The sequence below is a fragment of the Heterodontus francisci genome, chromosome 25, assembly GCF_036365525.1.
Source record: "Heterodontus francisci isolate sHetFra1 chromosome 25, sHetFra1.hap1, whole genome shotgun sequence".
NCBI classification, from domain to species: Eukaryota; Metazoa; Chordata; class Chondrichthyes; order Heterodontiformes; family Heterodontidae; genus Heterodontus; species Heterodontus francisci.
In genome coordinates this window covers 59,404,684-59,417,962 of record NC_090395.1, presented here as the reverse complement: position 1 = coordinate 59,417,962, position 13,279 = coordinate 59,404,684, and the positions used below count along the sequence as shown (strand labels likewise).

Here is a 13,279-nt window from a genome sequence, read left to right as displayed (position 1 = left end):
AATGTTGGGAAAATTAAAATCTCCTATCACCACAACCCTGTTGCTCCTACATCTTTCCATAATCTGTTTACATATTTGTACCTCTATCTCACGCTCGCTGTTGGGAGGCCTGTAGTACAGCCCCAACATTGTTACCGCACCTTTCCTATTTCTGAGTTCTGCCCATATTGCCTCACTGCTCGAGTCCTCCATAGTGCCCTCCTTCAGCACAGCTGTGATATCCTCTTTGACCAGTACTGCAACTCCTCCACCCCTTTTACCTCCCTCTCTATCCCGCCGGAAGTATCGATATCCTGGGATATTTAGTTGCCAATCATGCCCTTCCCTTAACCAAGTCTCAGTAATAGCAATAACATCATACTCCCAGGTACTAATCCAGGCCCTAAGTTCATCTGCCTTATCTACTACACTTCTTGCATTAAAAGAAATGCACCTCAGACCACCAGTACCTTTGCGTTCATCATCTGCTCCCTGTCTACTCTTTCCCTTAGTCACGCTGACTTCATTATCTAGTTCCTTACAGGCTTTAGTTACTACCTCCTTACTGTCCACTGACCTCATTTGGTTCCCATCCCCCTGCCACATTAGTTTAAACCCTCCCCAACAGCGTTAGCAAAAGCACCCCCTAGGACATTGGTTGCAGTCCGGCCCAGGTGTAGACCGTCCAATTTGTAATAGTCCCACCTCCCCCAGAACCGGTCCCAATGTCCCAAAAATCTGAACCCCTCCCTCCTGCACCATCTCTCAAGCCACGCATTCATCCTGACTATTCTTTCATTTCTACTCTGACTATCACGTGGCACTGGTAGCAATCCTGAGATTACTACCTCTGAGGTCCTACTTTTTAACTTGGCTCCTAACTCCCTAAATTCTGCTTGTAGGACCTCATCCCGTTTTTTACCTATATCATTGGTGCCTATGTGCACAATGACAACTGGCTGTTCACCCTCCCCTTTCAGAATGTTCTGCAGCCGATCTGAGACATCCCTGACCCGTGCACCTGGGAGGCAACTTACCATTCGGGAGTCTCGTTTTCGACCACAGAACCGCCTATCTACTCCCCTTACAATTGAATCCCCGATGACTATAGCCCTTCCACTCTTTTTCCCGCCCTTCCGAACAGCAGAGCCAGCCACGGTGCCATGAACCTGGCTACTGCTGCCTTCCCCTGGTGAGCCATCTCCCTCAACAGTATCCAAAACGGTATACCTGTTTTGGAGGGAGATGACCGCAGGGGACACCTGCACTGCCTTCCTGCTCTTTCTCTGCCTTTTGGTCACCCATTCCCTTTCACCCTCAGCAATCCTAATCTGCGGTGTGACCAATTCGCTAAACGTGCTATCCACGACCTCCTCAGCATCGCGGATGCTCCAAAGTGAGTCCATCCGCAGCTCCAGAGCCGTCATGCGGTCTAACAAGAGCTGCAGCTGGACACACTTCCAGCACGTGAAGGAGTCAGGGACATCAGCCGTGTCCCTGAGCTCCCACATTGAGCAAGAGGAGCATAACACGGGTCTGAGATCTCCTGCCATTTTCAATCTTAACCTTAAGTTAGTCTTAACTTCGATAAACGAAAAAGGAACGAAAGGTTTTTACCAATCGCACGAAAAAAAAATAGAAAAAGCCTTACCTTATCTGCACACCACCGAGTCCTTTTTTTTTGGTTAGAGGAGGAGGGCGGGTGGGAGACACTACAGGTTTAGTGTCTCTGGTTCAGCCGCTGCCCAAATATATAGGACTTACTTACCCAGCTGCCACCTCGCTCTCCCTGTCGCCGCTGCAAAAAGAAACCGCCAAAACAAAAAGGTAAGTTTATATAAATGTGTCTTTCTTTTTTCTACTGAATCTCTCCTCATAGGACAACCTTCTCATCCCAGGAATTTTGGTTTCTTTCTGCACTCTGGCCCTTGGCCATTTGCCTTGGTTTCTCATTAAAAACAAAATGCACTGTACATGGGCAGTTGCTTAGAAGTTGCCTGAATTGTCTTGACTTCAATCCCTTCCTCAATAGGAAAGGTTCACAAAGGCTTTGCTAGTTCAACCAGAGGTGGCCATGTTTCTCGCCTCTGTCTCTCCTGAAAAATGTGCCATTCTGTTGAAATTGGAGCTTGAGATGGTGCTGCCTTCAGAGAAGTGGCTAAAATCTCCCTGTTTCAGTGGTGTGTGTCACCTACAATGGCAGTAGTCTCACTTTGTTTATATTGGAAATTTTTGGCAGCAGTGACAACAGTCACAGCTTGGCATCTCTTTATTTATAAGGGAAGTGAAAGTTAATGTGTCGTGTTAATGAGGCAGCAAAGAAGTGCTTGAACTACTGGAAAGGTGCAATAGCATTATAGTCCTTAAGACACAACTGACTGCCACTGTTTTGCTTGTGCTTTCATTTATTATTCTGGGATACTACATCAGCTCTAAGTTTGAAATAGTTTCTACCAACCTTTTTACTTGTCATCCTTTAACCTTCATGCTATGCACATATTGTATCCACCTGTGAAACTTAGCAGAAATCAGCTAATTTCTAATGTGAGCTAATTTTGTTATAGGAACCAAAGAGTTAATAAAATAAGAGAGTAGCTTTGTAACTTCTGCTATTTTGGATGGGGAGGGAATAAATTTTCTTTCCGGTACTTCATTTCTGAATGAAATAAAGTGTCACAGTGCGTCATAGGCGCAACTTACTCCTCCATAATAGACAAGAGCAGTGTTGCCCAATATTTTCACCGTCACTGTTTGTAGTATCCCATTGTTTGTCAATAAATGTGACTCTTATTTGGCCGGGCAGTGTCACGTGCAGAATGAGTAGAGGTAGGAAAAATAAAGCTGCCAATCAAGTGATGTATGACTCCGCTGAAATGTACAGCGAGGAAAACCACACCGCCCACACACCCTCGCTGCAGTGCTGGAGGTGTGAAAGAAGATGCATGCAACAATAGCAATCCAGTAACTGAACACAGTGCTTTCTATTTAACGATTCAGATCACTCGCCTGTAAATTAGCCATCATAAACAAGACTTAACCCTTTGAGTCCTGCAGAGTTCAAAAAATGCAGAGTTTGCTCCCGGTGATAATTAATTAGCTGCTTTTGATTTGATTGATCTCTGCTTTCTGCCACACTGGCATTTTATTATTCATTGCTCTGCTGCTTTTAGTGTGGTTTACTGCTGACATTAAATGATGCTAATCAACCCAATCAGTCTTCGACCTCAATGTGCAGCAATGATGGTTCCATTTGTAGTTTCGATAATCTATCGTAGTATAAACTAGTACAGAGAAGTATACAGCATCTCAAAAGATTTAATATGTTTCCGGTAATTTTAATTGAACGGATCTTTTTCAACATCGGAATGACGGATTTCAAATGGTTGCAAATATTGGGTTGAACAGTTTTGAAGCTGCGGTGCCCTAATGATGTGGTGTACTACACTCTGCCAATGGAAAATAGGAATCCAAGTTTAAGCCCATGAGCTTCCAAAACAGTCTTGCAGATCAGAGGGTGAAAGACATACGTTGTGCGGGCATTGTGATGTTCCACAACAACAACTTGAATTTATGTAGCATCTTCAATGTAATAAAACATCCCAAGGTGCTTCACAGAAGAGTTCTAAAGCAAAATTTGACACCGAGCCACATAAAGCAATGTTCTGGCACATGGCGAATAGCTTGGTCAAAGAGGTAGGTTTTAAGGAGTGTCTTAAAGGAGGAAAGAGAGGCAGAGAGATTTTGGGAGAGCTTAGGGCCGGGGCAGCTGAAGGAACAGCCACCAATGGTGGAGCAATTAAAATTGGGGATGCTAAAGAGGCCAGAATTGGAGGAGCGCAGATATCTCAGCAAGTTGTAGGTCTGGAGGAGATTGCAGGTTAGGCCATGGAGTGATTTAAAAACAAGGGTGAGCGTTTTAAAATCGGAACAACTTGAAGTAGAGGGAAGTAGGAGATCACATTGTCCCACAGTTACCTCAAGACCAACTTTAGCTGTTTGGCAGAAAATGCACAGGGGTAATTTTCTGGCTTTGTGCTCTAGATGGAGGCCGTGCCTGCTGAAAGTAGAGTAGGTTCCTTTGCCACTAAGATGAGGAAAGGGAAGGAATGGGGAGGCGGGGGGGATGAAAATAGGAACAATGGCATTTTAAAAAAAGAATCTGAGCAGCAGGTACCAAAAATGGTTTCAGCAATTGTCACACCTCAGTTTTTTCTTAATTAAGTAGTAAGGAAAGGTGACGTACAGTAAAGGCCTGCTACCTGACCCGAACCCGACGGGACCTGACGACTTGGGTCGGGCCGGACACACAGTGTAAGTGCTCTGCTGGTAAGTATTAAAAATAAAAAAAACGTTCCTAAGCTGGGAGTTCGGGACGAAACTGAGTCTGCGCAGTGAGGGCGTGACGTCACTATGATGTCATCACGCATGCGCTGCAGCGTCCTGGAGGTTCCGAGTTGGAAGGTAAGTAAAGGGATGGTCGGGCTCGGGGTGAAATTGGTGGGACTCTGGCCAGGTCGGGCTCACTATGGATTGGTCGGGTTCGGGTCCTTTTTCCCAACCTGAGCAGGCCTTCAATGTACAGTGCAGCATTGAGCTATGTTATATTCCAGAAATCCAGTTGGTGAAGGATGGAACTGGAGCCAATCTTTACATACTTTTATAAGCTTTTATTTAGAGTTACACATTACAAGCATGCACTTCCTAACAGTTTTAGTCAGTGCCTATTTATGGGGGCATAAGTGAGTCTGCAGTTCATGCCCACCACCTGCATACAATTAAACACAATTAACATACAATTAATAAGCTATACAGGGAAGGGGATCATTTTACCTTGCCTGTGCATTTTGCACAACACTGAAACTTAGTTTCTGCAAGCAAGTGGTACCATACTGAATCATCATTTTGATCTCTGGTCTTTGAGCTAGTGGGACTGAATCATGACAGCCACTGTAATCATGTTCAATGTCATTTTGGCTTGAGAGGGTTATAAAGAATTGGCTAATCATTGATCACTATTGTGTGATTCCTGCTGTAAAGCATCCAGGGCTGGATATCAAGTGCAGAGCAGATTGGCGTTGACAGTTGTCTTTTTATAGTAAAATAGCCTGCCAATTGTTATTGCCTTAAGAAGCTCACAACAGAGCATAAGAACATAAGAAATAGGAATAGGCCATTTGGCCCTTCGAGCCTGCCCCACCATTTGATGTGATCATGGTTGATCTTCTACCTGAATTCCACCTTCCCGCACTATCCCCATGTCTCTTAATTCCATTCGTATCCAAAAATCTATCAATCTCTGTCTTAAATGTGTTCATCAACTGAGTATCCACAGTTTTCTGGGGTACAAAATTCCAAAGATTCACAAGCCTTTGAGTGAAGAAATTTCTCCTCATCTCAGTCCTAAATGACCGATCCCTTATTCTGGGACTGTGGCCCCTAGTTCCAGCCAGGCGAAACATTTTCTCAGCATCTACCCTTTAAGAACTTTATATCTTTCAATGAGATCACCTCTCATTGATTTAAATTCAAGGGAATATAGTCCTACTTTGACAATGTTGAAAATGCTGGTTCCTTGAATTAACCAGGACTTACTTCTGAGTTAATTGAAAGCAGGTGATGCTCATTGCAGCTGGTATTTAAGGGCTGGGTTTTGCCCCAGTCAGGGAGTTACTTCTGGACAGGGAGTCAGTCCAGAAGGGAAGAGTGGAATCTGGTATTTGTGCTGAACTGTGGATTGAGAATAAAACAGTTGTGGATCAGAGACTGTCTCCTGCCTCCTGATTTTGGTGAATGGATATCTGCCATTTGATCACCATTCTACTCTCTCTTCACACAATGAGGAGGGGAATCCCAGGAATCAGTCAAGTGAACCATTGTTGCACTCCCTCCGAGGCTAGTATATCCTTCCTTAGGTAAGGAGACCAAAACTGTACACTCCGAGTGTCATCTCACCAAGGTCCCAAACAAATGCAGTAAGATGACTTCACTCTTATATTCTAATCCCTTCATAATGAAGGCTGAGATACCATTTGAGTTCCTAATTGCTTGCTGTAGCTGCATGTTAACTTTCTGTGATTCATATACAAGGGCACCCAGGTCCCCCTCAATACCAGAGGAAGAATAATACTGTGGGAAGGTGCTGGGAGGTTGCTGGTCCTGTGCATTAGTTCCATGGTTAAAGCCACCGCCTTCCTGGGTACAACAAAATAAAAGATTTTGCTTTTAAATTTATCTTTAGTTTCCTAGACAATACAGATTACTTCAATCCTTCAGAGGATCAGGTTTGATTATTATTCATTCCATCCACTGAACTTCTAATTCCTATATCTGACTAATGAAATACATTTTCTCAAAATAACAGTCAGTGACTTTGACCATTTTTGAAAGGCAATGCAGCAGAAATTGAAGTAGATTTAGACATTTGCGTTCCACTTTTATACATCATTGACTTTTAAAGCTTTTTATTAACATGTCAGATAATAAATACATATATGACCAGAATTTGCAGTCAAAATAACGGTGAGGCTAATGGTGCTCACTGTTATTCTTGTGCAAATAGTGCATGCAGGTGCAGCAAGCAATTAGGAAGCTAATGGTGTGTTAGCCTTTATCGCAAGAGGATTTGAGTACAGGAGTAGTGAAGTCTTACTTCAATTGTATAGAACCTTGGTTAGGCTGCACCTGGAGTACTGTGTGCAGTTTTGGTCCCCTTACCTTAGGAAGGATATTATTGCCATAGAGAGAGTGCAACGAAGGTTCACCAAACTTATTCCTGGGATGGCAGTACTGTCCTATGAAGAAAGATTGGGGAAACTGGGCCTGTCTTCTCTAGACTTTCGAAGAATGAGAGGTGATCTCATTGAAACCTACAAAATACTTAAAGGGATAGGCAGGGTAGATGCAGGTAAGATGTTTCCCCTGGTTGGGGAGTCTCGAACCAAGGGACACAATTTCAAAATAAGGGGGAAGCCTCTTAGGACCGAGATGAGGAGAAATTTCTTTACTCAGAGGGTTATGAATCTTTGGATTACCCAGAGGGCTGTTGAAGCTCAGTCATTGAATATGTTTAAAGCAGAGATTGACAGGTTTCTAAATACAAATGACATAAAGGGATATGAGGATAGTGTGGGAAAAAGACACTGAAGTGGATGATCAGCCATGATCGTATTGAATAGTGGAGCAGGCTCAATGGGCTGAATGGCCTATTTCTGTTCTTATGTTCCTCCAGCAATTTCAGGCAAGGGGCATATGTGCAATTCAATGCAAATATGTGCCACTGCACCATTAGCTTTGCAAAAATGCTGTCTTACTGTCTGCTTCACCTTTGAAATGCATTGAACAGTGTAAATTTGCTGTAGTTGCATGGCACAGACAGGCTAAACTCATCAAAATATGAAGTCTTGTCATTTCAAGTGTGAGTACCCTTTAAAGATGTGATAAGTGTTAATTACTGCCAATCAAGCTCTCTGACACTTAAAATAAACTATTACAAGCGTGGAGTCTCATTCCTTCAGGCTTATACTATTGTTGAAAATTTTTTAAATGTATACATTTGAATTTAATTTAATTACTTTACCATTCTAAACTTTTTCTCTCTTAATCCAATCTTTCTTTCCCTCTTTTCATTTCCCTTCCTGTACCTGATTTGGTATTAGATTCACCCACTCTAATTCACACTTCCATCTCAGCTCTTGTGCTGTTTCTTTCACCATCCTTCAATCTAATTGGTTAAAGATTATACATTTGTTTGCCATTTTCACTTGGGTCAGATGCCCTGTTTGCCTCCCTGTGCCATTATCAGCCCGCACTTTCAGCAACTTGTCACTCTTAAAATTTAAAAATCTAAACATGCAAAGGAAAATCTAACTAATGGCAGATGCTGTTTGATACCCTGCTACTGCAAAATCTGGCCCTCTTCTATCAGTGAACCCCAGGGAGATGACACAATGGTGTCTTTTCATAAATTGGGAGCCCTTCTAAACAAGAAAGAAAGTTAATAACGTCAAACTGTGGACTTTTCCAGACACATCAATGTCTTAACATCCTGCCACTATCCTATTGGAGTTAAATCACACTGTGCACTGCTAGTAGTGAACATGTATTTATATCAAATTTCTTTGCTAATTTAACTTTTAAAAATTTTAAATGGATACATACATTTGTTAAATAGCAGACAGAGGAATTTCATGTGAATGTGCCATCATGTTAGCTACTAACATTGGACAAGCTTGATTTCTACTTATCCACTTAATTTCTATTGTCATCGTTAACCTTGCAAATATACCTCTTTTTGTAGTATGGAAGGAGGTGAACTGTTCAGCCGAATCCAGGACCGAGGGGATCAGGCATTTACAGAAAGAGGTAAATACTAAACTCTGTGCAATCTCTTTTAACAGACTCAATATGAGTACCCTGCTGGACCGCTCTTGATGGTTAGTGATTCTGCAGTAATAAGTACTATCATTGGGTAAAGTTAGTCTCAACCTCAACCCTTGACTCTCGTCATTCTTTATTTTTACTATTGAACCTATGAACATACGAATTAGGAGCAGGAGTAGGCCATTTGGCCCCTTGAGTCTGCTCTGCCATTTGATAAGATCATGGCTGATCTGATTGTGGCCTCAACTCTACTTTCCTGTCTGCCTGCTGTAACCTTTGACTCCCTTGTCAATCAAAAATCTTATCCAACTCAGCCTTAAAAATATTCAATGATCCTACCTCCACTGCTCTTTGCGGAACAGAATTCCACAGACTAACAACCCTCTAAGAAAAAAAATTTCTCCCCGTCTCCGTCTTAAATACATACCCCTTATTTTTAAACTGTGACCCCTAGTTCTAGTCTTTCCCATAAGTGGAAACATCCTTTCAGTATCCACCCTGTCAAGTCGCCTCAGGATCTTATATGTTTCAGTAAGATACCTGTCATTCTTCTAAACACCAATGGATACAGGCCCAACCCGTCCAACCTTTCCTCATAAGATAAACCCTTCATCCCAGGAATCAGTCGTGTGAACCTTCTCGAACTGCTCCTAATGCAATTATATCCTTTCTTAAGTAAGGAGACCAAAACTGTACACAGTACTCCAGACATGGTCTCACCAACGCCCTGCACAACTGTAGCAAACTTCCTTACTTTTATATTCCATTCCTCTTGCAATAAATGACAACAGTTCATTTGCCTTCCCAATCACTTGCTGCACCTGCACATTATCTTTTTTGTGAATCATGTACCAGGGCACCCAGCTCCCTCTGCGCCGCAGAGTTCTGCAATCACATACATACGAATTAGGTGGCATCTGATGCATTTACTTTTATACTATAACCGGGCTTCCATGTGCTCAGCTTTTTCACACCAGTTCAAACTGGGAGAATGGCCTCCTTCTGTGCTGTAAACTTTCTATGTCTTATTTAATTAATTTATGGGATGTGGCTGGCAAGGCCAGCATTTGTTGCCCATCCCTAATTTCCCTTGAGAAGGTGGTGAGAAAGCCTTCTTGAATCATTGCTGTCTTCATGGTGTAGGTACACCCACAGTGTTGTTTGGTTTTGAATTTGACCCAATGACAATAGAGGAACAGCAATTATAGTTCCAAGTCAGGATGGTGTGTAACTTGAAGGAGAACTTACAAGTGGTGGTGTTCCCATGTATCTTTTGCCCTTGTCCTTCTAGGTAGTAGAAGCCATGGGTTTGGAAGATACTGTTTCTATGTTTCTAACAGCCTTTATTGTTCATTCCACTCAACCAAAGCCGTGGGGTTTAAGGAAGGTCTATTAGAAATTGGGTTATGGACAGTACCTGTGACCCTTGGAGCCACTTTATGAGCTGCTTTCCTGTACCATTAATTTATTGTCATCCCTGGTGTTGGCAATCAGGGGGTGGGGAGAGATAACAAGCTGCTCCTAAATGACAAGTGCATGTACTATCAGCAAATCTTGATCATAGGAACACAGGAGCAGGAGTAGGCCATTGAGCCTGCCCTGCCATTCAACATGATCTTGGCTGATCATCCACTTCAATGCCTTTTTCCCACACTATCCCCATATCCCATTATGTCATTTATATTGAGAAATCTGTCAATCTCTGCTTTAAAATGTTCAATAACTGAGCTTCTACAGCCCTCTGGGGTAGAGATTTCCAAAGATTCACAACCCTCTGAGTAAAGAAATTTCTCCTCATCTCAGTCCTCAGTGGCTTCTGCCTTATTTTGAAATTGTGTCCCCTGGTTCGAGACTCCCCAACCAGGGAAAACATCTTAGCTGCATCTACTCTGTCTATCCCTTTAAGTATTTTGTAGGTTTCAATGAGATCACCTCTCATTCTTCGAAGCTCTTGAGAATACAGGCCCAGTTTCCCCAATCTCTCTTCATAGGATAGTCCCACCATCCTGGGAACAAGTCTGGTGAATCTTCGTTGCACTCCCTCTATGGGAATAATTTCCTTCCTAAGGTAAGGGGATCAAAACTGCACACAGTATTCCAAGTGCAGTCTAGCCCAGGTTTTATACAATTGAAGCAAAACTTCATGCTCCTGTACTCAACACCTCTTGCGATAAAGGCTGAGATACCGTTTAGCCTTCCTAATTGCTTGCTGCACCCTCATGTTAGCTCTCAGTGACTTATTGACAAGGACACCCAGGTCCCTTTGTACATCTACACTTTCTGATCTCTTACCATTTAAGAAATACTGTGCACATCTGTTCTGCCTACCAAAGTGGATAACCTCACACTTCCGCATTATATTCCATCTGCCATGTTTTTTCCCACTCACTAAGTATGTCCATATCCCCTTGAAGCCACTTTGCATCTTCCTCACAACACACATTCCCACCTAATTTTGTGCCATCTGCGAACTTGGAAATGCTACATTTGGTCCCCACATCCAAATCATTGATCTATATTGTGAACAGCTGGGGCCCAAGCATTGATCCCTGCGGTACCCTATTAGTCACAGCCTGCCAACACGAGTATTCCTACTTTCTGCTTCTGCTTGAAGTGGAATTGCAGGTCTCCGCAGTCCAGATAAACTGCCTATCCTCTCAGCAAAGGTTACACAGAGAAAAATGAAGGCCAGATTAAAAAGGGTGATGTACTGTGTCTCTACATCTTCTACAGAGGCCTCTGAAATCATGAAAAGCATTGGAGAAGCAGTACAGCACCTACATTCAGTGAACATTGCACATCGGGATGTGAAGGTAAACAGAAACTGATATTTCATTAAGTTTCAGTGTGTGAGTGAAGACCAGTCTGAGCAACTACTTAGATATGGTGAACCATCTGCATCAGCAGGCCAATAAACCACAGACTTGACCGTTTGCAGAATCACAAGCCCACATCAACTGCCTGTGTGTGCTGATTGGGTGTATCTCTCTCAAAATCTGCTTTTGTCACTTCTTAGGTGTGTTTCAAATCTCGAGTCATTTCAGCAAGATTTTTGTTTAATTTGCATTCTCTGTTAATTCCAGAAAAATTGGTTCTTCTAATATCTCGCGATAAGACAATGACATTGCAACTTTTTGCCCTTATGTTCTTCTGTGCACTTGTGCAAGTTTATCATTCTGAATAGATATGTCTAATTGCTTAGTCAGTCATCTGATATTCATCTTAAAAAAAAATGTTTTGTTTCATGGTTTCACTATTTGACTAATTTTATACCCATAGTATTGAATAATATTGAAAACCCATTGGAATGAAGAAATTTTGTTCTTTTTGTTTCTATGTCTGATTTCAAGGGTTGTACAAATTGTCCCTGTGCTACAAGTAAATTTGCAGGAAACCAGCAATTGTGAAACACTTTCTATTAATATCCAGTTTCAGTGCAAGTAATTCTTTATTAATATCAACTTTTGTCTACAGTCTGAATGATAATAAATGCATTGGTAATTAACATTGCTTTATTTGAACAGCCCACATTACTGGAAATAGATTGCCTATCTGATAAGATTGTTATAATTCATTGAGCAAAGGAGATCCTCCGTACACTGGATTTGCCAGGAATGTGGAACATGTTCCTATTGTGGAAAAATTCATTACTGATATCTCTAATTGTTTTTCACGTTGGGATGTTGCCATTGTGACTGGCTTGGTGCTGTGCAGTTCAAGGCTCTGTTGGTGTAGCAGCAATCTGTTTAACTTCACTCCAACAGAAAAGGGAGGGAGTGATACAAAATTCCACACATTCTCTAGCAAAGGACTGAGGAGGAGGTAGAGTGTGAATTTAGTGAGTGGGGATGTCTACATTTGAAGAATGATAAAGGTACCAGCAGGTAGGCAGTCTTCCTTACTCCTTGACACAGTGACGGAATTTGATCAAGCAATGAGGCAAGGAGCAGGGCATCTGTTTTTCAATAGGTTGATATAACAGACAGACATGAAGAACTTCAGGACATATGATTGAAAGAAAAATCTGGGGTTTTTTTAGGAAAAAAGAAGCTCTGGATAGTGGAGTGGGTAAAACGTGCCTTTCGCTCTTGAGACCTTCATTCGAATCCAATGGTTTCAAGCCTATGTGAAATCCAGTCTTGGTCCAGTTCTAGCGGGCATAGTCTACAGCATGAAAGGGGTTTGGCACTAACTCACTCAGAAAGATGACACGATGGCTGGTGTGAAAAATGAAAAAATGTTATTCATGAACAGTGGCTGTCCTTCTGAGGTTTTGGGCTGATACACATTATTGGGGCAGAGTAGATGGAGTTTTATCTGCAAGAAATGCTGGAACCACTCAGCAGGTCTGGCAGCATCTGTGAAAAAAGAAGCAGAGTTAACGTTTCGGGTCAGTGACCCTTCTTCGGAACTGACAAATATTAGAAAAGTCACAGGTTATAAGCAAGTGAGGTGGGGGTGGGGCAAGAGATAACAAAGGAGGTGTAGATTGGACCAGGCCACATAGCTGACCAAAAGGTCATGGAGCAAAGGCAAACAATATGTTAATGGTGTGTTGAAAGACAAAGCATTAGTACAGATTAGGTGCTAACGCACTGTATATTGAACAGCAGCAAGTGCAAACCTGAAAAAAACAGTGGGTAAGCAAAATGAACAAACTAAGATGAAATGAAATAAATGCAAAAAAAAGATTGTAAAAAATGTAAAAAAGAATGTTAAAAAAAAAAAAGAAGAAAAAATAACTAAAAATGAAAGTAAAATGGGGGGCGGTCATGCTCTGAAATTATTGAACTCAATGTTCAGTCCAGCAGGCTGTAGTGTGCCTAATCGGTAGATGAGATGCTGTTCCTCGAGCTTGCGTTGATGTTCACTGGAACACTGCAGCAATCCCAGGACAGAGATGTGAGCATGAGAGCAGAGG

At 42.2% G+C, this 13,279-nt stretch overlaps 1 protein-coding gene across 1 annotated transcript in view; it reads left to right on the top strand.

Annotated features, from left to right (window-relative positions):
* LOC137383903 (MAP kinase-activated protein kinase 2) overlaps window positions 1-13,279 on the top strand; it is a 207,291-nt gene that overhangs the window by 168,712 nt on the left and 25,300 nt on the right. The window contains exons 3-4 of the mRNA XM_068057283.1: window positions 8,276-8,340; window positions 11,092-11,171. Coding sequence (XP_067913384.1) covers window positions 8,276-8,340; window positions 11,092-11,171 — 145 coding nt within the window. The remainder of the gene's footprint in view (window positions 1-8,275; window positions 8,341-11,091; window positions 11,172-13,279) is intronic.